The sequence below is a fragment of the Podarcis liolepis genome (assembly GCF_965112155.1).
Source record: "Podarcis liolepis genome assembly, chromosome: 3".
In the NCBI taxonomy this organism is placed as follows: Eukaryota; Metazoa; Chordata; class Lepidosauria; order Squamata; family Lacertidae; genus Podarcis; species Podarcis liolepis.
In genome coordinates, this window is record NC_139557.1 from 70,153,757 (window position 1) to 70,179,198 (window position 25,442).

Sequence of the window (25,442 nt, forward strand, 5' to 3'; positions counted from 1 at the left end):
CCTGATGTTAAATATGTTTATGCATGCTTTCTCCTTGGGTTACGAAAACAGAAAACATTGTGAAATAAACCTGTTGCAGTATCTCTAATGTTCACACCACATTTTTAGTCATTTGCAGTGCACTTTCTAGGAGTATGCCCCGCTGGATACAATGGGACTTAAGTCTGAGGGAAAGTGCATAGGATTGTGCTGTAGGAATAGGTTTTATTTGCATATGTTACTTCACTAAGAACTAATTATTTATTTCCCTTCCCCATTTGTGTTGCAGGTAGCCAGATGCCATCCCAGACTCCAGGTAGCCAATCGGAATCCAGCTCCCATCCTGCCTTGAGTCAGTCCCCAATGCCACAAGATCGAGGTTTGTGCTGGAGGATGAAATAGCCACAGAGCATAAAAGCCTGAAAGGGGCAAAATATTTTCCTATGTCCCCTGTTTCTTGCAGCAAGGAAATTCCACTTGTAATTGTCTCTCAGCAAAATACTGTAAGAAACTTATTTCCTGAGGGAGAAGTAAATAAAAATGGAGTATCTACAAGAACTTGGTTAAAAACAAAGAGCTTAATGTTCCAAAAACATTCTTTATCAGAAGATCTTGCTAGATTCTTAATGGTCTTTAAAAATCTGGATACAGGAAACATTATTTATAAATATCTGACATAGCATTTGGTCTCTGTAGGATAGAAATGTTAGCTGCTTTACAGTCAACAATTTTCCCACAGTTATTAAAATGTTGATGATTTCTTGTGCTTTGGGGTATAGGCCATAACATATATCTTCCTATAGAAGCAGGATTGGGGTCAGCAGGCTGGAAATGGCCACATTCCCAATCCTCTTGTCTCAAAAAGTATCATGATCACAACATGGCCTGAATGTGCTTGTAGTGCTGCTCTTTAAGTAGAGTTTTTAAACCCACAGGAAGAACTGAGATTTCATGACTTGCTGTGTAAGAGCGTACTGCTAGTCTATATATCAGCATTAGCAGCTATTAAAGCATTAGAGAGGTGAGAAGCTATGTGAGTTTTCCCCTTCCCTTCCAGGCTCTTCAGAGGACACTTTCAGTGAAGGGCATGCATTGCTGTGGGCCAACTTTGGAAATGCTCACTGGAAGATGTGCGCCTCCCCAGCACACCTGCTTGATAGCTAGAGAGTAGTGTAATGTTGGAGGGGTAGGGGGAAAAGATTCACAGGCACTTAAAACAACAAGTACTAGGGAGTTACAGGCTTCAGACTATCTATTAAGCAGGATTCCAGTAGAGTGGGTGAACCATCATCACAGCATGTTATGCATTTTCTTTTCTTGCTGGAAACTTCCTTTTGTGTATTCTGCAAGATATTCTGAAAGCTGTTGATCAGCAACTTGGCCATAGACCCAGCATCTATTGAACTTCCATTTTATCTGACCCTGCACTCCTAGGAGTGCCAGGTGGCTGGATCTAGCCACCCTTTTAATTTTATTTAGTGCCCCCAACATTGTGTCACTCACAAGCACCAGAGGAAATTGAAAGAGTTGCTAGGCACAGCTGCCCAGTGCTGCTTGGAATGCTGCCACTATCATCAGGTAGGTGTTCCAGGACTCACTGACAGGAGGGAGCTCACCAGAGGACACTTTGCCCAAGGCCCTCTCAAAATTGGAGATAGCCCTAACAGCACTAGATGAAATACCCCCTCTGGTACTAACTGGAGTCATTTCCACCAGAAGATATTTAGGAGAGGCATTCAACATGTGTTCCAGAATTGTTTTATGTCTTGGAGACATAGTAAAGCTTTCTCTTTATCCACAAATAATAGTGGCATGAGTTTCTTGGAGATTTCCCATTGTACTGTGGTGGTTTATAGTGTGTGGGAGGAGCCGTTCATCTCAATGCAGCAATGAGGTTGGGACTATGCAGATGCACCTATTAGCTCCAACAGCACATCTGCACAACCCTGGTCTCACCACCACCCTGCCCTTCCCAGTAAGTGGCAGTTACATCACCGCCAGGAGGCTATTGCTGTGGCTCCGTCCCATCAGACAAGTGGCTCCTGATACATGGACTATCCATTCCTCATTCCATCCTTGGAATCTGACTTGTTCGATATGTCCCGGTGACTCTGTTGCAGCAACTCTGTTCTAAAGGATGGGTGGTTTAAGAATTTCACCAGGAATTGACTCATCTAGTACTTTCCATGAACTAAAGTTGCAAGCATTCCTTATCACATCCTACATGCTGTGCATGAGGTCCACTTCCAGTCAATTAGCTTTCAATTCAGCTGGGGCATTGGCCACCCTGACTTGTGATAGAGCTGCAGTGCTTAATGCAGTGGAGTGTTTTGTGCTGAGTGGTGGATCCCATGCTGTTGATGAGTTCCAAGTCCTAGGACTTAAATCTCTTTCTGCTGTCCATTTCTCCACCCTTGGGAATGCTTCCAGCTGAGTCATTGATTGGAGCCAAACATCAGTGTCTTCATTGCCTGACGTGGAATCTGATGAAGTGTGGTAAAGAGAGGCATCCAACTCTGAATCACAAGGCCAAATAAAAATGGTCCATTTTTTTTAAAAAAAATGAATAATTTATTGTAACCTGCAGTTTGAGAATTTAGAATCTAATCTTCAAATTGCTCTGCTGGCACTAGTCTCGGTGCCATTTTGTTTCTAAAAAATTCTTCTGATGTTTGCCTTCAACAGACCTGGCTTTTTATTTAGAGTATTTATTGAAGCTCCTGTCATGCTACGGCTAATCTTTGTGACCTAGCTTGTTTAAAATGTACATTTGTTTCATGCAGCAGATACAAAATTTGTAACCAGTGAGGCCATATTGATTTTGCAGAACATGTTTCCCCAAAGCTTCTGTAAGGTCTGAACAGTGCGCGGATAAACATGCGTGCATTCCCTTTTGTGCCCTGTCATTGATTAGAGACTTCTTTGAAATGGAAAACTTCACCTTTTAAAAAGGGTGTTACATTAGTTGATTCTTTTGCTTGCTTGAACTGCTTTTCCACTGAAGTTAGAGAGGGGAGGGGAGAGCACAAGGGCTCAAAGGGAAGGTGCTTGTCATTTACTGATAAAAACCCAAGCAGAAAATCGTTCCTGCCAAAGACACCTGATCCACAGGCATCTGTTACAGTAATTTAAACACTTGGCTTACTGATATAAACGTTTCCAGCTAAAAACACCAAGTGACCCTCTGCTTTCAGAGTGTTTTTTGTTCCTTCTAGCACTTGGTGAAACATATTTCTTCTTCAAAGAAATGAATGAATGCATGAACAAAAGACCACTAATATGTTTATTGCTCCTCAATATATTGTTAGGCAGACTTTCTGTGGAATTTGCTTGGCTATGTAAGATCTAAGTTTCGCCGTTCTTAAATGAAAGCCACACAAACAAATTATTAAGTTTACACATAATATCATTCTGAAAGTGTGTGCATTTATTTTACCTTGTTTTCAATGGTGGTTCAGCACCCAGTTGGGATTTTTCATCTCCCATAATAGAGTAGAACTTTCAAACAAACAGATTTTTCCTTTGTGCAGTTTGCATGTGTGTGGCACAAATGCATGTATATAATATAGTTCAGGAATTTTTTTTTAAATTTTTTTTTGAGATTTGGACAGTCTGGTCCCTTCAAGTTTTTCTTTGCTGGCAGTAAGAGTGATAGATTGATGGCTTTTACAGAAGTTCAGGGAGCAAAGTATAGGTGGGATAGTCATGCTTCTTATCTCCCAGTGGTTAAGAGCGGTAGACTCGTAATCTGGTGAACTGGGTTCGTGTCTCCGCTCCTCCACATGCAGCTGCTGGGTGACCTTGGGCCAGTCACACTTCTCTGAAGTCTCTCAGCCCCACTCACCTCACAGAGTGTTTGTTGTGGGGGGGGGGGAGGAAAAGGAGAATGTTAGCCGCTTTGAGACTCCTTTGGGTAGTGATAAAGCGGGATATCAAATCCAAACTCCTCCTCCTCCTCCTCCTCCTCCTCCTCTTCTTCTTCTTCTTCTTCTTCTTCTTTTCCCTTTGTGCGACATTGAAATAATTTCTAGAGCTTTATTCTGTGTTCATCTGCTTGATAGTGTTGGTGCCTGAGCCACATCTTACCTTCTCATTGCGTGGTCAGGTCAAACAGGAAATATGAGACATGCCTTACAAGAAAGAGGTAGACAGGGTCATCTCTGACTTCAGTAGGTACCATGAGTTGCTGTTGCTTACTGGGAGGGGCAAGATGGTGGGAATGCACCAGCAGAGCCAATCTGACACTCCTGGCGTGTGCTTACATCACCCTCTTCCACCTGGTAAACAGTTACACCCGCCCCCATGCTGGGAAGCTAGCCCCACCCAGCAAGTTACTCTGTTGGCCTGAATATAAGCCTCACTTTTTTCCTAAATTCCAACCGTGAAAAGTTTAAATGCGGCTTAAATTCACAACCTTACAAAAATTGGCTTTTACGATATCGCTGCTGAAGCAGAAATACGATAAAACAGAATGTGTGTGAGTGCCTGCAGAATTTAAAGGGAACGGCTTATATTCGGGTATTGTCTTTTTTTCTTTCCCCCCTTGACTTTTAAAGATGCAGCTTATATTTGGGCCAATACGGTACTTCTGGTATATCCTTTATCATGCCTTGCTATACCTGGATATATTCAAGGCAGCACCTAAGTTACAACAAAATTAATTAAAATGCAGTGTACGATATATTTTCTCTATATGCTAAAACATTCTCATTTGGCATCCTCAGTGCTCTTTTTGGTTTGAAATAAGTACACCCTGGTTCATCATATTCAGATTAAAATAGTAGATAGGGAACTGCTAAAAACACAGAATCTAATGGAAGCATTAAATGGTCTCATGCTGTTACTCTGGCACAGACTATCATGAAGGGGATGCTTAAAAAGCCTTTATTTATTAAGGCAAATGTATATGGGTCAGAATTAATTAAAAAAAACTTTTAATTGTTCTCCCATTATAATTTTCACAGCAGTGTATAGTTAAATATTCATGATAATGCTGATGATATGCTAAAGGTCTGGAATAGGTCTGGAGTTTCAAAATCAACACAGGTTATTTAACCCTTTTCATCTGATTTACCATCAGAGACTCGCTCAGTAAAATCCCAGAGCTCTGGAATAATTAGAAGAAAGTAATGAGGATTTAATTAGTCCTTGAGATGTGCTGAAACAGGACCATTGAGAACTTTTTTTTCTGTTTGGACATGGATTGCAAGTAGAATTGATGCTATTGCAGTTGCTGTGATGTGCTGGAAAATGTATTCTGTTGCTAGAGGCAGTTTCATGGCACCATTCTGTGCCTGTCAGATCTGCATGGAAGGTACCCATCACGAGAGCTTCCGAAAACCCCTTGTCTTTGCCACCCTTTGCCAATATCCTGCTTTTCATCATTTCTCCTCTAGGGTCTTTTTTTCCTTCCCGTCATTTACATGTTGCATCTTGTGATAGTGTTTCATCTTGCTTTGTTTCTTGGTTTTTAAATGGAGGGGGAGAAAGGGGGGGTACAAGTAGTGTGTTCTGGGGGGGAAATGTATTGCAAAGAATCACAGTGGGTAACAAATTGCAGCCTTATAGAATCCAGGTGTTGAGCTGAGCGAAACCTTGATCTATTTGACACAGCTGCATGTAAGCATTATCTCAAAATCAAGTTCTTATTTAGTATTAGATCTTCACAGAAGTGATATTTATCAGTAGCTACAATGTAGTAAATTTAAATGGCTTTTTGGCAGTGGAGATTGTTATCCAGTAAGAAGCAGAAACAGATGGGATGTGATCAGGCATTTTGATGTTCTCTTTGTGCTTTCCTGCACACACATACTAAACAGCAAACTGAATTTATGTAACTACAAGCTCTTGCTTTCCTTATTCCTTTTAATGTTATTTACTTCCATCATCCATATCCTGTCACTTCATCATCCATTTATTTTCATTTAATGAAACACAAAACATATTTATCTCTTTAGAAGTCATACGTACCACTTAGGGAATTTCCCTTCATATTTCCTATTCAGATACAATTATGACTTAATACTGACATTTGATAAAGAGTATCTTTTCTCTGACATCTATTTGCTGTCTTTAAAGAAGAGACAGAGAAAGAAAAATCCTAATCAAATTGCAACCAAAAAGCACTGTGAATAGTTTTAAATCTTAAAAAGATGTTCTTCCTCCATTTTTATTGCATTTTAGGATTTAGAATATGACCCACAGAAAAAGAGAATAACACTGTTCTTGTTATTATTTATAATTTTTCTTATACATTTATTTTGTATATCTATCTCACCTTTTCTGCCACCCAAAGCAGCAAATAGAAGAAATACAGTAATATAGCATTCATTTAAAAAAACACAAGTTAAACCTAATAAAATACTGGATCATTTGTTTAAAAGAAAAAAGTGGGATGGCTCACAACAGACAAATAAAGTATGGTCAGAGATTAATGTTTTTCCACATCTGACACACACACAGAGAGAGAGAGAGAGAGAGAGAGAGAGAGAGAGAGAGAAAACATATATAAAGCCTCTTTCTGGTAGTGTTAGCATGTTCATCCACAAGGTACCGAAGCCAATTTTATACTTTCTGTGTGTACTTCATGATTACTCAACACTTGAATGGTATCAGTGCATTCCTAGAGCAGTATGGAAGCCACTTCCCGCTTGTCCAATCCCATTCTGCTCCAGGAAAGTCCATAGAGAAGAACTGTGAGTGTCTGCTGAGTGATTTGAACCTTCCTACAGCCGTGTTGTCCCTCTCCTGGCATTTAATTGGAACCATTTTCCTTTCTACATATATTACCAGAACGGTGTAGCACTAGACTACTGGGAAGAAGGTTCTATGTTGTTCCAGTAGCAAATAAACCTATAGTGAAACCATGCATTATTGTTAAGAAGTCCTAGCTCACCAAAAGGGATGCCTGTTTTTTAACATGCAGGGATAATTTACAGCAGCTTTCTGGAGGTAAATGACATGCAGCATTGATGCAACAACAAAGGAGGCCCTGCTCTGTTTCCCAGCTGTTCATCCCTTGCACAGAATGATGCAGCTCAATTCAAGGAAATATTTGTGTCCTTCCTGAGTCTGAGTTACACTGATTTGAAGCAAGTTGGAGATTGGGGTTTTGTATAACTGCGTTCATTTTTGTAGGTGCTGAATTTGTAATACCAAAAGATATGTGGAAGGTCACCTTTATTAAAGTAATCCCATAAAGCAGTTGTATCTTTATGTTTGAACTGGTTTAAACCTATTTCAGCTCCTAGCCTGTGAAAAGTTGGGAGTGATGTGGTACTTCTTTTCCTACTGGGAATAGTATCTGGTTTGGGCATTGCCCAAATAATGTTTGTTCCAGTTGCAGAGTACATATCAAGGGCTGGGAGTTTCTTCCCTTGTTCTGCAACCTTTAAAAGTGGTGTAAGAGTGCCAAACCAGCTCTATTCTTGGAGAATCTGAGTGCCAATTTCAGCACCTGATGGATGTCAGTTTCAGATTGAATGTTGAATATCAGGCATATTATCCTCCCCAGCCAACTTCATATTTAGACTGAGTTGATTAGTTTTGGCATATGCTAAATATACAGCAGCTATGTCTTATTTCAAGAAGACATGAAATCGGCAGTGTCTACCTACAGAGAGAAGGAGCCACCCTCATAAACTGCTCTGTGGCAGAAGACAACTAAATAATCACGTCAGCAGAAACAAAACCTAAAATCAAGTCTCTAGACAAATATTATCGTCTAGCAGCTGGTTACTGGGGTTTTTTCCCCCTTTGATAAACGCAGTTATATTCTTGAAGATGAATTTTTATTTACTTTAGCTAAATTGGGTTTTTTGTTGTTGCTGAGACTGGGGAAAGGATTTGATTATATTTCTGCCTGTATACAATTGCTAACAATAAGACACCTCAGTAGAAACATTTTTACACGTTTTTTTTTAGTGTCTGAAATCTCAGCCCCTAGGCTAGTACAGAAATAGGTCAGAACCATTCATTGGTAAAGGGCTTAACAAAGTGACAGTGAATGTTCCTATCACCAGGCTTCCAATAAAGTTTACTGAATCTGGTCGTTGTCCCTGGCACAGGTTTCCCTCATGAGCTGTGAAATTAATGGTTTCTCTATTTTAACTTAAATAGGTAATACCTTGGATGATCATTGTTAGGAAAGCGTTCTTAAAACTATTGAACTATTTATTGAGGATCTACAGCAGTGGATTTCATTTGTAGGTCAACATACAGAATATAAGCCTAAAACAAAGTGATTTTTAAAAGAATACCAACGGATTGCAAGCTGTAATACATTTTTTTTAGTGGGGGTTGGAAAACCACTGAAGTATGTGGGTGCCTCAAGGGGCCAAGCAAGGGCCTTTCCGCTCAGTTCTTTTCTGACTGCCACCTGAGCAGCATAAATGTCTAAATTTGAGCTCCTCTTTGAATTTGAGGCCCCCAGCCAAATGAGGCCCCCATTGACCCTGCTCCTGTCTGAACCCCTAGACAGCCACTGCCTGTTAATATATTGAATTAGACGAGTCAATGATATGAATCAGCTTCCTGAGTTCCCAAAAAGTAAGTTTTCTATTCTGTCTCTTCTGTCCATCTTTGATGCTGGAAAACATTTATTGGGAAGGTGGTCTCCAGTCCTGTTATGCATCGTCACAGGACACACTTATTATCCAAGAAGACAGAGGATAGTATTCCTTTGGTTCTGTGAGAGTTGTAGAGCTTTCTTCTCTGATCATTTCAGTGTGCACATACATATTCCGCAAAATGGGACTGCTCAGTAGATAGCTGGATAATAGTAGTGAAAGGGAAACAGCTCGATATTCAAAAGGATGTTCCTGTTAGATCACTTTACATGGCATGGCAATCCATTGCACATGAGATAGCAGGCTAATGGCTTCAGGTCTGTCATTTCTTTGCTGCTTTCATTGTATTGACAAATGTCACTCATGTCTTTGTGTCTGTGCCCTTTGTGCATCACGTTACAATGTCTATCAGACAGCATTGGGCAAGATTTGCATAAGGAAAGGTTTCCAGGCTACCATCTGGGTGATCTGTCTAATCCTTCCCCCGATTCCAATTTATCAGTGATAGATGATATTAATTTCAAGACTAGACAGGAAGAGGGTAAAGAAGGGGGAGGGGATATATTTAAACATCATTGCCTGCCTTACATAGTTGAGGTTTTTGTCATATCAGAGAAAGAATTGGGAGAGCGATTCAGCCACTTAGCTTAATAGCACAGCTGGTGGAACAGTAGGGAGTCTGGGTTAAAGCTTTAGCTAGGTCATTATTTTCTGCCTTCACCAAAGCAATTCAGTTTGTGAAAAGAAATTGGCAAACAAACACTAAACATAGTATACAGAATTTAAGCGTGTAGGATCTTATAAGAAATGAAGCATACTTCTCAAGTCCCTAGAAACTTGGAACCTTGGAGAGAAAGTGAATTGGTATTGCCAGCCTTTATAGTGGGAGACAAATTTGCTAAGGTGACAGGTTGTGTGACTATTATTTCACCCAAGCAACAGAGAAACATCTTTTGTTGAACTGGTGTGAAGAAACATGTCAATCATTCTGCACACAACAGCAGATGCAAACATGAAAATAAGCGGTTGCAATGCCAAGTAGACAGGGTATTGTGTGTTATTGCAGTCCAGTGAACCTTCACTACTTTCATACCGCCCAGTAGTGGCCACTGAAGTGCTTGAGTTTATATTAGCTAATGGAACTGCTCACCAAAAAACACTCTTCGTTTCAGTAGCTGCTGTAGCATCAAAATAAAACAACAGCAAGTAGTGGGATTGTTTATAAAAATTAATGTGACAAGTCAGGTTTGCATTAGCTGGTTTTCTTCCCATAGACATTTATAGGGGGGCCCCTATAAATGTAGTATTTGACATTTTGTGAAGTGGAAGATGATGTGTTGTTAGGGGTAGTTAAGAGAACGCCCTGCCTTCACTTTCTACTTCTTCTTTGATTTGGTTCCAATTGATTTTGTAATGCTTCTTCCCATCTGCTGAGATGAGTGCATTGGTAATGCAAATGTTTAAAGATGGTGTTTTGTTAACAGTCCATTCTATCTACTATAAATATCATTCCCTGCACCCCTTGTATCCCGAGAAGATAAACTCCTGAAAATTTGAACCTCTCTTACTTACAACCGGCCTATCCATCTCCTCTTACATTTAAATTTACTTTTTGTTCTTTGACAGCAAGTTAAACAATCAGCTTGGCTTTCAGCTTACATATCAGTCCAATAGATCCTTTGCATGAAAGTTCATTGCATTTGTCATTTCATTACTGTTAGAGTGAAAAGTGTCTTATTACCAATATCATCTCAGTCTTCACGTTGTTCTGATTTGAACAGATTACTCTTAATATAATTCATGTATCCACACACCAAATAACACTGCACTCACTAGAATATCTTTATCACCCTCGTGTTTGATTCTGCTCATCCTGGAAATACAGTCATAGTCTGTTGATACGATCAGTAAGAAAAAGCAAATTGTCACTGAATACTGTTTGCTAAACATTGTCAGATTTGTTAGAGGCTGTGACTGTACTTGACAGCCAGACCACTTATTTATGTCCAAGTGCATTGTTGCATTGGGGAAATGTTTGTATATTGAGGCAGTAATTTCTTCTAACTTCTGTCCTTTTGCTTATTCCATTTCTTTCCTGATTTCATAGCCTGTCTGTTTCTTCCTCCCTTTACATTTCCTTCCAAATCTCTATCTCCCATTTGTAATATTCAGTCCCTAGAGAGATTAATGCTAGGAAAGTGAAATTGTACCTCCCCTCTGGGAAAGTTGTACAAATTCAGCGTTTATTGGCACAATCCTTGGAGAAGAAAATATGAGTTCTGGTCTGAGCGCATCCTTCATTTGAACAATTCTCCTTTTGGACTTATACTTCCAGTGACTCTTGTCACTTCTGTTTCTACAGAAGCTTTATACCTTCACTTAATGTTTAAAGTACTAGTTTCCTGTTTGTTAAGACTTTTCTAAAGAACAGTTTTACTCATGGCAGGCTTGGTATTGCAGTTCTAAATAAGGTCAGAGGCGACAGAGTGGTGGTGGGAAGGTACCAGGTAATCAGGTTTGAGCAACAGTTATTCTGTCAAACTGTGCCACCTGTGCTAATCCTGCTAGTCCTCCTTCAGTTTCTTGGAGTAGCAAAGAGCAGACTAGTGCAGTCACCCTGAGGGTTGCAAATTGCATCTGGGCTCCTGCCATGCACTTACATAAACCCTTCCTCTAGAAGCACTCTCCTCAGCATCAAGGTGAACCCATTAAACATAAGCACCCAAACTACTTTTTAAAAATTGATTGGATTCACTGAAGGTCACAAGATATTTGTCTTAGTTCTCCTCCACAAAACAAAATAATAAATTGCTGCATCAAAAATACCATACCTTTACTGTTAGTTAAGTACTCTTGAGTGGTGCAGGCTGGTTGGTGTCTTAAATATGACCTTTGTGATCAGCTGCTACAACCCCAAACTCTTGGGATGACTCTCCAGAGAGCAGTAAAATGGCTAGGATAGGTAAAGCAGGTATTGGTATTTGATTGAATATTCATAATCTGTGTCCATGTCCATTAGCAGCTGTAGTCAAAGATATTTGAATGCTTCTTCCACCACTTTCACAAAGCTTACAAGAAGTACCCTTGTGCAATCTGTCTTAATGTCAATCTGCCTAGAATACTTAGTCCATATAACATTGATTGTTCTGCCTTCAAGGTAATTGCCAATTCCTTGTTTTCTCAGCTTGTTTTATTTTAATATTAATCCATTATCTTACTATTGAATTTTGCACAGCTTTTACATGTGGAGTAAATTCCAAACCGCATAATTAGTATTGTGTTCACAAATGATGCCAATAATAATAATAATAATAATAATAATAATAATAATAATAATTTATTTATACCCCACCCATCTGGCTGAGTTTCCCCAGCCACTCTGGGCGGCTCCCAATCAGTGTTAAAAACAGTACAGCGTTACATATTAAAAACTTCCCTGAACAGGGCTGCCTTAAGTAATGTCATGTGTTATCTGTGATTTGGAATTCTGCCGTGGCTTTCGTGCATCAGCTCTCCATATATAATGATATGTGATACAAATAACCATTGCCTTAAAATAATCTTCCCTAAGCTGGTGTCCTTGAGATGTTTTGAGCTACAACTCCCCTCAACCCAAGCCAGCAAGGGATGGGAGTTTTAGTCCAAACATCTGGATGGAGGACACTAGGTTGGTGAAGGCTATCTCAAACCAAAGTTTTAATGTTTTGTGTGTTTTTTTTGGTAAAGAAATGTTTGAGTTTTCCATGTGGAAGTCTTTAATTTTTCCTGTGTTGTGTTTATTTCTCGTTTAGGTTTCCTGGCAGGCATTCAGAGAAATCCTCAATTGTCTCAGTACACGCCTCAGCAAACTGGACCATCTATGTCACCCCATCCTTCACCCGGAGGCCAAATACATTCTGGAATTGGTAGCTTTCCGCAGAGCAATTCAAGTGGTACTTATGGAACTCAGATGAACCAGTATGGGCCACAAGGTAAAACAGATAACGCATAAAATAACCAGCTCTTAATCAGTCTTTAATAAATGCTATAGAACATTTCTTATCCTGCAGAAATTTGTGTGTTTTTCTTTTTATATTTTTATAAAAAGACACACACTCCTTTTATCTTTATTATTCGTGGATGTATTGAAAAAGAGTTATTATGAGAAATATTCTTAATTTTAAAAATACTAGTTGAACATAATTGAAATACAGGAGTCTACCCCCCATTTTTATTCTAAACAGATAGCAAGAATTCATAAGTTCACAGCCTGCACAAAACAGCACCTAATATGTACCTCCGGTCACAAGTGTGCTTTCAGTTGTTTGTAAGAAGTTGGTTTAAGCCTGTTTCAAAATATCACATGGATTAATCTTCATCTCAGAGTCTTCCTTGGAAAGTGAACTCAGTTCTGATTGCCTGCCTTACATGAAACTCTATTCCCCTGGAAATACCCCTCTCCCATGTGGACATTGGGGGCAGGGTGGAGGACAAACTCCCACGTTCCACCTCTACAACTTTTTGGAATTAATTTCTAGGAATTAAGATGAAGGGGTGGTTCCAGACAGAGCCAGCATTAACTTTCTTGGGCACCTTCCAAGATCCCAGGAGACCCAGCATTGATTCCATTCCTGCCCCACCTACATTGTACTTGACAACTGGGTGTTCGTGCTGCCCATTATTTTAAATACCCACAATGTCCTGGAGTGAAGCTGCAATGGCAGGCACCTAATAACTGCTCAGCAAATATCACAGCAGTTCTGCTGCTGCTGCCCGCCACAATCAGTGGATGAAATCCTATGATCCTGCTGATTTAGGACAGGGCCCACTAGAGGACACTTTTTCAGGGAACCCCGTCAGAAAAAAGAATATAATATCAATCAGTCTTTATTGTGGTCAAAGACCAGACAGCAAAGTTAACAACAACAAAAACATAAGCCACAACAAATAATATAAGAATCGAACATCCATGTGAATATTTAATTCCAATACAGTTCTTCCTCCAGAAGGATTTTTATAAAACATTGTTGTACAAGAAAATTTAACATTGGGCCAATATATAGAAGACGTCATGTAGTTTTCTGATCAGTTTTTATAGACCTTTGCAGTCACCAACAACATTCACATGTCATCAGGTTTTCAGAATTATTTTATTTAAAATAAAGGCCATATCTTTTGGGGCAGAGTGAGTGGAAAAGTAGATACTCATAATTTTTGTGATGAACTGTCCCACAGTTGTTAGGATCATAGAAGAACTGATTATGCAAGTCTTCATCTGCACCTCCCAGGACTTTTCACTCCTGCTATTATTCTAGCCACGGGTCAGCACCACTCAGTTCAAAGAAATGTTGCCTTGATATATTTGATCCTAAAGTATGCTCATTCATTTGTGAGGGGAAGCTAGCTAGCTGGCAGCTAGCTGGTGTTGTTATTTTTAGCCGACAAGAAGCCTGCTTGCATTCAAGAGCTTGTGGGTGAAACATGTTCGTTAGCTCAGATCTTAATATCTGAACATCAGTAATTGGCAACAGTACAGCTGAAACTTCCAAAATGTAGCAGATTTTTCTTGTAGAGTAATAGCCACTACTAATGCACTTAAGAGATATGCCTGGCTTATATCCATGTGGCTATAAAACGATAGCAAACTGAAAGAGGAAGTGTCTGTTGAAGGAGGTTGTCTCTTTTGACTAGCCCAGATGGTTCAGTTTACTGTTAGTTCATTGGCAATCACCCCTTAATTCTGAAAAGGTATACTGCTTCTGTGATTATTCATGTACTTCTGCATCATACATAAATTCATCCTTCTTATATGGGTTGTGGTGGTGCCAACTCATTTTGAGTAGCTACTGGTTTGTCCAAAGCATAGGACCCAGCTCTTTGGAACCAAGGCCCCTTCAACCCTGCCCCCTAGTAAAATATTTGAGGGGACTACCCCCAAAAAAGGTTGATGGGCACTGCCATTCAAATGATGCATGTGTGCCACACCTTGTAAACGATTATGTGGGGCGGGGCTTACCTGCCCCAGCCCCAATATTTTATTCAAGCTGACACCCCTGGTCCAAAGTGAGCAGCTATCTGTAGTTAATGCTTGTAATGTAAGTGAGGCGAAGTAACTCAGTTCACAGAATAAATATAGTAATGTTGGTGCGCATGTCTGTAGTTCAGTCCATGTTAAGTAGACAAGGAATACAGGTTGATTTCTCAAAAGTCTTGACAGAATGCAAAAAGATCATACTTGTGGATCATAAACTTTGGTTTGCCTTGGGCAAGATAAAGTTACTAACAAATTTAATACATAACTTTTTTTTTAAAAAAGAAACTTCATTCATTGGTAAAGTTAATTTAGAGATGTGTGAAGTTAGTCAGTTTGAAAGTGTCAATCACAACTATCAAACAATTTGCAAGTTAAAGTTACCTCTTGTGAGATTTCCAGGATATGCTGCAGACTAAAGATTTTCAAGTTGTGGCCAGCTTTTTGAATAATGCAGACAATTTCAGCTGAGTGCTAGAAGACAGTAGCTGATATCCAATTGTTACAGCCAGCTTGTGCAACAGCCATTTGCTGCCAGGAAGCCCTAGTTTACCGCAACAGCCAAATTCAATTGACGTCTTGTACTTGTGAAATATGTTGCGCAACCCCTAGCACAACTTCTGTAGTTTTTATTATTATACTTGGTGACAGTTAAGCCTATGTGCATAGTTAAGCCTATACAGGACAGGGGAACAGGGGTGAGGAATGTCAGGAGTTCAGCCTACACTTGAGTAGGAGTGTAGGCTCTAACAAAGAAGTTCCATTGCACAAGCAGAGGTTGTTCCACTCACACTTAGTTAAATATGCTCCTCAGACTTTAAACTGAGGAGCATGGATGAAATCAAAAGGTACCAATGTGAAAGGAGCAATAATGAATTTTGCATCCCACTAGATTTTATATTTCACAGTAGAAAGCAGATTAAAGATGCAATCATAACTCTGCTTATCTGGGAGTGAGCCCCATTGAATTCAGTGGGACATTGGAGTAAATATGGTTAGGATTGCAGCCTAATAAGCTGCCCCTAGAAACAAAGTCAACTCTCAATCAACACTGCAGAAGAAAGAAAAGCAATGGAGCCCCTTATGGGACAGCAGGAATTATATATGATTGAATATGTAAACAGTAAAGCAATTTACATCTCTATTTGCATATAATGTCCACTTGTTTAGAAAAGCATTTATATAAGAATCCATGTCAGCTCAATGGTCCATTTTCAACAGGTTCCTCCAACATTCTTAATCTCATCCAGTGGCATGGCTACAATACATTTGTTTGGGCCAATAAAATGGGTAGGTGGTTTTTATGGGGTGGTGGTCCTGTAGACCATTCTGTGCTGCTTGGAAGAAAGTCAGGATAAAAAATAAATAAGTGTTGAATTCTTTCTAGCAGACTTCACATGAAAGCTGTAATGTTTAAATTGGCCCTCAGAGGCATTGTTGAAGAACTATAGCCAGTCATAAGAAACCTTTGTTTTTGCAGTGTTTCATATTGCAACTTTATTGGCTCACCCTCTGTGGGTTTGTATGCTTTTCAGGTTTGTCCAAAACGTTAGATATGAACGAACACAGATTCCAGTAAAAGTGCATGTTGCTTGCCAAAACTCACCTAGCTTCACTGTAAAACTTCCGAAGAGGTTGCCATAATTACTATATCCCTTATCTTCCTGGCATATACTGAGACCCACTGATCTTTTCCCAACAGGTTATCTGGAGGAGAGATTTTTTTTTAATGGTGTGGCTTCCTGAACATAATATACAGTACTTTATGGTTTATTATTCTCAACCAAAATGTCATTTTTGTCATAGAGCTGTTCTTCATCTTAAAGTTTTTTCTGTCCAGGCAACATAGATTATAATTATTTACTGGAATATTTCATCTTAAAATATTGTTCCTTTAGTGTGAACAATAGGTATAAAAATAGACTTCAGTGTAGATTAATTTTACTAGTACATAAAGCCTTTGGTGAATGAGATTAAACTGATACTAATTTTAGGCTAGTTTCTATGTGGATTTTGATGCTCCTAAACTATTGGTCCAGTTCAGACATCATGGCCTCTGACTCACATGGCCTCTGACTTTGGTCTCCTGTTCCCTCCTACAGTTGCTTGTTTACAATAGCTATAGTTAATTTTACTTACAAGTCAGGGCTGAGAAGCTGAGATCAAGCACAGTGAGGCAGGGTCTAGTAGCAGGGTCCTGAAGTCAAACACAGCAGAGTGGTCCGAGGGTAGACAAGGTATTAGCAAGGGTTGGTAGTAGCAGGTCAGTCAGGATAGGAACAATAAGCTGGCTTGCCCAGAGCTAAGGACTAGTGTTGTTCAAGCAACTAGGAGTTTATGTATCTGGTCACCCAAATCAGCTGCAACTGATTAGCCTAGCTTTCAAAGTTCCCTGCTCCCAAGTAGGCCCTTCTTCCTGAGAAGTCCCATTCTTACAAACCTAGAGTGGGGGTTGAATGAACCTGGGAATAGGCTAAGTTCATTCAAATAGTGCCTGAATATATCACTGATAGTTTGTGCAGTTTGCACTTCATTCTGTGACCAATCAAACTAGGGAACTACTTTTTTTAAAAAAAAGCATGAAAATCAACATACTCTTAAACAGTTTTTGTATGTTATGCTTTTTTGAACAAAAAATCCTGATCCCAGTAGTTGTACAGCTCCTTCTCTTCCATTATAAGCACCTGGTGAACATAATGTTTTAGTTGTGGCATAAGTATTCCATCTTTTGACTTCTTGATCTGTATATAGACATGACAGAAAGGACCTCCATTCACTTTCGTCTCATATGGTTTTAAAGCAAGATGTAATAAAACAGACCTTTGCCTCAAATACAGCTTTTGTAGTGAGTGCTTTGAGTTCTGCCGTACAAGGATTTTGTATCCATTTATTTCTCTGCTTCACATAAAGACTTTCCTTCATTGATGGAGGATGCGGGAAAGCCTGTAAGGATTCAACATTGTTTAGTGTGTATTGTAATATATTTACTGTAGAGAGGAAACATAACATTTGTGCTGTTTAAAGAAGCCTTCAGTTTCTGTGAGCTCCCTTATTACATGTTTTAGAATTTTGGGGGAATATTTTAAAGAGCTTTAAAACTCTTGTTGACTCCTATTGAAAAGATGATGCCAAAGACTGCTTTGACTGCTTTGTTTTCCATGAGCTAGGTTTAAAGTTAATAGGTTAAATCCCTCTACTGGCAGAAGGCTATTTAATCCAGTAGAAAGGTAGAAGAGACTGTTTTTAGAAATTTCACCTTTCTACAGACCCCTCTGTGACACCTCTCACACTGTTCGAATCTAAGGGGTCCCCACCTTAGAGGGGTGCAGAGAGCAGCAGATGTAAGGGGGAATCAGCAAAAATAATCTCTTCCCATTTTCTCCTCATGGAAACCTCCAGTAGATCAAAGAGCCTTCCACCAACCATTGGATGCAACCATATTTCATTAAGTGTTTCAACTTGCCAACCATTTTAGCAAATTCTTCAGCTGCTTGCAAGGATTTTTGGACACAAGTGTTGACAATAGTTCTGTTCTGTTGTGAAATTGCTTAATCGGCATAGTAATTTTAGTCCACTAGATGGATTATTTCATCTGCTTGTTTTAGAAGCTATTTGATTGCCTCTAATTCCACATTAGTTACTTCGCATGGTTGCTTTTGGTGCCTGCATGTAATGATGCCACTTGGAAACAACAATGGTTGAATCCTCTATGGGCAGATTCATCCATTTCTCTAGTTTTCTAAACTGAACTGTGAATTGGGTACATTGCTGAATGGCAGCAGTTTTGAGAATTAGCTTTCCAGCTGGTGGAAACCTTTTGGTTTGTAAAATATTATGCAATTATAAGGTCCCAAATTGTACGAACTGTGCAATAATTAGCTGCTAGCTTATGTTGTAAAGAAGAAGAAAAAACCCAGATTTATAATTTACCATAATGACCTACCCATATTGAAATTATTGAGATTCTTGTCTGAAAATGGTAGCTTTCTTCTTAGTAAAACATTAGCCATTCAAACTGACTGAATGGAATTGATTTTAATGCCAAAGCAATGCTCTCAGATAACATGCCAAATACTGTGTCCCTTTTCCTGTTAAGTTCTGCAGTTCCTTGTTCCCCCACTTTCTTTATACTGCAAGTGTCTCTGCAAATGAATTTCTGGGTTTTAGTCAAGAATTGGAGCTATGAAAGCATTGGTGTATCAGAGATGTACCCGCCTGCCAAATGATACAGAGGTTTGTTGATTCCATTATTTGATGGAATACAGTATCCTAAAAGTTACGCTGAATAAGTGACAACCTTCATTTTATTCAGTGGCATGTTTGACATGTATCTAAAATGGTAGACACATGCACTGGAGTTGATACATTTACAACTAGAGTTTTGTTTTTCTGTCCATTAAGCATAACGTGACATAGACACATAAGCAATATAAAATGGCTGGATATGTGCAATTTATTTTATAGGAAGAAACACTTCATGAGCAAATGGTTAGTGTCTTCAGTTAGCCGTATTAGAATTGATTCGGAACAAGCTTGTTATCAAAAATCTGTATAGAAGCACTCGGTAGAATTAAAATTCTGTTTTAAATATTTTATATAAAATATTTATTTGTTGAGTATCTAAAGAAGAACTACACACTGTACAGAACATGTAAATAAGAAGATAGGCTTTGTCAAAATAGGTTTATTGTTCAGCCTTAAATGTGTTTGTATTTCTTGCCAGATCATCTTTAGGACTGTGAGTATTCCCAATGACACTGACACTGAGACAGTTTCAACTTAAACCAGAGTACAAATGCTTCTCTGGATTTGCTGCATGTCACACAATCTGCTACAATCTAGGCATGAGCTCGAGGATCTTGAAATATTTCTGTTTTCAAGCTTAAACGCTGAAGTCTATGTCTCCATTCCTCTATTTTAAATTTGGTTTAATAGGGCCACTGCTTTCCCCTGTATATAAGACTCTACAGCTCCTGCAATTAGTGATAATTCACTGAAATGGGCTGGAAACTGAAATCCATTGGCTGAAAGGAGAATGGGCTGCTTGTTAATGTTCCAAGGCTGCCACGCCAACCGGTACCCACTTGAAAAGTGTGGCTCTTGCACTTGGCTGCTTGACATGTCCAGCTGATGGAGGCTGGCTCAGCATCTGCTGCATTCATTGTATCTAATGGTGCATCCATCTGTTGGCTGTCAAAGCCATTGCCAGCAAATTACTAATATATTAGAGAAACATGGAAATAAGTTTGTAATTCTCATTCCTGGCTTTCTGTCTCGTTTGTTGCTATTTATTTATTTATTGAGGTGTTGAGGGGGGGAAATCTACATTCCCCCCCCAAAGGTTATCGTGTTCTTGTCAACCTAGCCTATTCTGACTAAACCACTTTGATAAAGAAGATTCCTCTGTGTTTGTGGGTGATGTCTATTCTACTGCTGCCCTGCACATAGCCCCAATAAGGAAAATTGAGAACAAGTGTTTGTTTTTTTAATACCAGAAGTTTACAAGGCATTAGAGATCTATACTCATGCTTCTCTGTTGCAAATTAATTTTACAGTATCATATGAGGGGCTTCAGACAGGTCAGTGTGTCTCTGAGACAAACACACACACATGTATATACATACACACTTGCAAATGTGTGAGTTGAAGTTCAACAACATCTGGATGGCCACAGGTTCCCCCTCCCAGCTTTAGATGAGACTTCAGTGTCATCCCATTGAGACACTTTTTCTTTCTTTAAGATAAATGATTTACATTGGAATGGTATTATTTGGATTAAATAAGAATAGAAGCAGGAGAAGGAACAGCAACATCATCTCCCCAAAATCAGAACATGGGAAGACACCCAAAAATGTTTAATTTGGAATGGAATAATTGGCTTTTAAAATTGTATTGTGATTTGGCATTATATCAATGTGGCTTATATTGGATTATTATTAATGAAAAATTAATTCATTTTTTTTTAAAAAGAGACATGCTTTCTTACCTGAAGCCACAAGACATTTGAGAGATCAAAAGAAAATTGGGGTTTTTTTGTATCTCCTGTGACTCATCTTGTCTATGAACAGTAATATAGCACTTTTGTGTTTAACAGCTAGGATAGATCCTCATCCTTGTATAAAGAAACTGGGAGACACTTCTCATGCTGTTTCAAAGACTCAGTTACAATCTCATATTGTGCAGTCATATCTGATAAAGTTCCATTCTGAATTCCCCTAAGTCTTGACCAGTTTCCTAGTATAGCATATATGGGTCAGATCTATGCTGATGATTGGAATTATATACATTATATTATATATGTTAGAAAGATTACTATGTAAAGCAGAAGTAGATAATGTTAGATTTCTGAAGGCTATTCAACCTGCAAGGTTTTTTCTCCTGACCACAAAGTCCTCACTGCTGCCATGTGATTACTAGGCAGGTGTGAAGAAGTTTTTCCAGGACAAAAGACCCAGCAGGTGTTGATATCACATAAAGATTTTCCTGTTTCACATAGAATATGAATGGGAATGTCTGGTTTGTGTTCCACAAACACAGCTGCATAATAAAAATAGATATGTGTAGAACAGTGGATATACCAGTGAATTTATATCTGAGTGGAAGTAAAATGTCAGCAATAAAGGCTGTTGGTGAATTGTTTATCAATTATATTAGAAAGGTTGATTACCTATGGCTGTGCTGGGGTGGGGATTAACAAGTTGTACAGTGGTACCTCAGGTTACATACGCTTCAGGTTACAGACTCTGCTAACGCAGAAATATTACCTTGGGTTAAGAACTTTGCTTCAGTATGAGAACAGAAATCAGGCTCCAGCGGCGCGGCGGCAGCAGGAGGCCCCATTAGCTAAAGTGGTGCTTCAGGTTAAGAACAGTTTCAGGTTAAGAACAGACCTCCGGAACAAATTAAGTACTTAACCCGAGGTACCACTGTATTTAAAATAGCAGCTAAAACTGGAGGCTGGCATTTCATTTTAAGCACATAGTGGGAGCGCTTGTTGTCAGTTCCTAAAGCGAATGCTCAGTGTTACAGTGGTACCTCGCAAGACGAATGCCTCGCAAGACGGAAAACTCGCAAAACGAAAGGGTTTTTTGTTTTTTGAGCTGCTTCGCAAGACGATTTTCCCTATGGGCTTGCTTCGCAAGACGGAAACGTCTTGCAAGTTTGTTTCCTTTTTCTTAACACCATTAATACAGTTGCGACTTGACTTCGAGGAGCAGCTCATAGCACGCGGTGTGGTAGCCTTTTTTGAGGTTTTTGAAGACTTTGGTGATTTTTGAAGCTTTTCCAAAACTTTTCCGACACCGTGCTTCGCAAGACGAAAAAAATCGCAAGACAACAAAACTCGTGGAACGAATTAATTTCGTCTTGCGAGGCACCACTGTATTTAATTTCCTTTAAAATCACAAGATAGAACTTGTAAGGCATGACTAAGTTAAAAGTGTACGGAAGAAGGAAAAAGAAATAGGCCATGATGTAACCGGGCTTGCATATGAACCTATTATGAAGATACTATGACAATACCAATCTAGATCTTTATTTGTTAATGTACAAAGGGCACGGGGAAGGAATTATATATGTTCTATGATTCTTATTCTAGAATGTGGAGAATGAGGGGAAAGGGATCTAATGTTTGCATTTCAGTGAAAATTCTGCTTAATGGGAACACTTTTTCAAAGTGTAGGAGCAACAAGGAAGACATGCCACCACAGCCTGCAATGCACAGTACTCACCCTAGCTAGATTTTCTTAAGGTCCTTCCTTGTTTCACCCCCATGTTTCTACTTCCCCACTCGTTTCAACCCTGCTCCTGGTGTTGCAGGATGATTATGCAGCTGCAGCCCCCACCTCCCAAAAAATCCTTCCTTCTCCTGTCCACCACATCTCCTTAGTGAGGCAAGTCCACCACTTTCAGAAATCCGTATCTGCAGAACACCAGTATTGGATAATAGATAGGGAATCCTCCATTTGTGTCTTGCACTGTTTGGGTTACTTCATTGAACGAGATTTTTCAGCAAGCTGTTTCTCTGAATCCAAGGTTGTAACTTTATTTTCCTCTGTTACATTGTTTTGTCTAGGAAACTACTCCAGACAGCCAACGTACTCTGGAGTGACCAACACGAGTTACAGTGGCCCAGGACCTGGTATGGGTATAAATGCCAGCAGCCAGATGCATGGACAAGGGCCGGGCCAGCCTTGTGGTACCATACCCCTGGGACGAATGCCATCAGCTGGGATGCAGAGCAGACCGTTTCCTGGAAATATGAGCAGTATGACCCCCAATTCTCCAGGCATGTCTCAGCAGGGAGGCCCAGGGATGGGACCACCCATGCCGACTGTGAACCGTAAGGCACAGGAGGCGGCTGCAGCAGTGATGCAGGCTGCCGCAAACTCCGCCCAGAGCAGGTATGAGGCCAAAGGAAAGGATCCAAAACCATTTCAAATGTACTTGCTTATAAAGTAAAGGAGGTTTGTGCAAAGGACAAAACGGTATAATTGTTAAAAGAAACTCAAATGACATTGGCAGGTGTTTACCATTTCAAGGCATGTTTTATATCTATGAATATAAGTATTTAGAACAGGAAGTCCCACAGTTTTAATATGACGTAAAAAGTAAAATCCCTACAATTAACCCCTGCAATTCTAAAAGGGTAAATTTAGTGCACACAGGTGTGGCATGAATTGTTGGGGAAAGGAGGGTGGAAAGAAGCCCCATTGCTGGGATCATTGTTGTCTCTTGGGCATTTGAAGTCTCCAGAACATTTTCAAAATCCATTCGCCAATGGATATGAGCAGTTGTGGGCAGGGGCCACCCTTTTTAAAGCTAACCAGAATATCTAATTTATAACTGCTGTTCTGAGGTGGAGACTGAAATATGGATTATTAATCTCTAGTCTTGTGGTTTTTGCAGTACAGGAAGCACCTTCCTCAGGTCTTGAGGTAGCACCATAAATTTGTACTCCAGGGCTAATATGTGCAGCCTACTATCCCTGGGATGATATCTCCAAGACCCTTAAAGGAGAATACCTGGTTACTGGATTGCAGTATGTGCCTGCAGTTCTAAAAACCTGTGGAAATGCAAATAGCATCTTCCCTTGTACTGCCCATGGCAGCCATGGGGATCACATGCTCTCACGTTTCTTGAGATCGTGTTGTGTTTCTCTGTTTCATAGTGTTGAAATAGACTTTTCCCCAGCAGAAAAATGAATTTTATTATTGTTTTGCAAGATGGATCTATATGCATGTGTATATTAAGTGCATGCATATATAAAATACATATTTCTACACATTTCTGCAGGCATATACATTGCATTTGGTTATATAATATACCATTGATGACCTTACGCACTAATTACTCCAGATGTTTTTATGTCTATTATGCATATAAAGGAAAAGGTATACACAACTTGTTTGTACTATGGAGGATTAGGGAGACCTAAAACATCTTTTAAAAACCCCAAAATACTACTATTTTAATAGGATAAAATCACATTACCTTTCTAAATTACTCACCTGGGCTCCTGTGAAATTCAGTAGATCAACAGATTTTATGCATTTTTTTTGTTTTGCTTTGAGCAATTGGTATTTTACAAACATAAAAGCAAGTGTAGCAAGAAAAAATATAATTAATTTTAAACATTAATAATTGCCAGTAAAATAGAGTTCATGGTTGCAATTCACATTATGAATTTGGATAAAGTATTTCATATTTGATTTAAACACAAACATAATACCCGTAGATTGCTTTCCCACTTGAAGCCTAACTCTCAAATCTATTTTGTAGACTTTTCAGTTGCTGTATCTCCATAATCAAAACACAACATTTCAAAACCTCTTCATCACATTGTGCGCCCCAGGTAATCTAACACCTGTAGGAAGATTATGAAGTCATTAGTCCTTAATTGCAAAAGGAACATTAGGAAGCAACTTGTGGGATGAATCCCTTTTTATCCAAGAGGTTTGGAAGCACAGCATTTTTCTCCTTGGTTCCTAATGGAAAGCTATATGGCTATTTGCCCAACAGTAAGAATCCTACATGCTTCAGTATGGAAGGATTGTAGCTGACGAGGTGGTTCATGCTTGTGATCCAATACAAATCCAAAGAAGCTGTTCTTTTGTTCTGCTTTAGGCCACCATACATTAGGTCGCCTGCTTATCCCAGCCAGTCTGGGGCTGGCGGACGCCCCATGTTTTCTTCACAGCACCCCAACTATGGCAGCACTCAGGCTCCCATGATGCATCAGCCTGACCAGTACGGGTAGGTAGCCATGTAAACTGGACTTGCTGTGGGATCTTGACAGGGTTTTTTCTCCTAAATGTTATATGCCATTTGGCTATTGAAGGCACCCCAGATCAAGTATAATGCTTGCATCTGAAAAGGAATTTGCTTTTTTGTTTTTACTAACTATGTCAGATATGATTTTTAAAAAGACAAACAAAAAACTGCATGTCACCCACACTGCATGGCTTGTGGCATGGCTCTGTTTCCTTCATGCCTGAGAGGGAAATGAAGATCTCCATTGGCTGCAAATAAATTAAATCTTGTGTTTTTCTGCACCATTACTTGTCCCTTCCTCCATTTTTTTGTCGTTGTTGTCTAGGAGCAGAATCATGAGACACTGAAATTACCATGGCTGTCTTGTTGTTATCATCACATTAAGTTTCTCCCCAAAAATACGCTATGTATTTATGAAACTGATTGCAGAAGCAATGGCAGTAGTTAGTAATGGGGCTTATAAAAGTTTCCATGCTATCATAATTTAAACAATTTATGAAAGGGTGACAGCCTGCTAACACTTCTGCCAAGGGGTTTAAAACTTGAGGTGTCTAGTATGAAATCACCTGAACTATGGGGGATTTTGTTCCAGATAATTGTGTTTTCATAGTATT

The 25,442-nt window shown here is 39.4% G+C and overlaps 1 protein-coding gene across 18 annotated transcripts in view; it reads left to right on the plus strand.

Annotated features, from left to right (window-relative positions):
- The window catches only part of ARID1B (AT-rich interaction domain 1B), a 357,120-nt gene that overhangs the window by 265,223 nt on the left and 66,455 nt on the right, over positions 1-25,442 (plus strand). For 10 of the 18 annotated variants that reach the window (XM_083496337.1, XM_083496351.1, XM_083496347.1 and 7 more), the window contains 4 exons: positions 269-358; positions 12,338-12,517; positions 22,631-22,958; positions 24,682-24,810. In XM_083496337.1, the coding sequence (XP_083352463.1) occupies positions 269-358; positions 12,338-12,517; positions 22,631-22,958; positions 24,682-24,810 (727 nt within the window). The remainder of the gene's footprint in view (positions 1-268; positions 359-12,337; positions 12,518-22,630; positions 22,959-24,681; positions 24,811-25,442) is intronic. The other 8 variants (XM_083496350.1, XM_083496354.1, XM_083496339.1 and 5 more) reach the window with 1 other exon arrangement.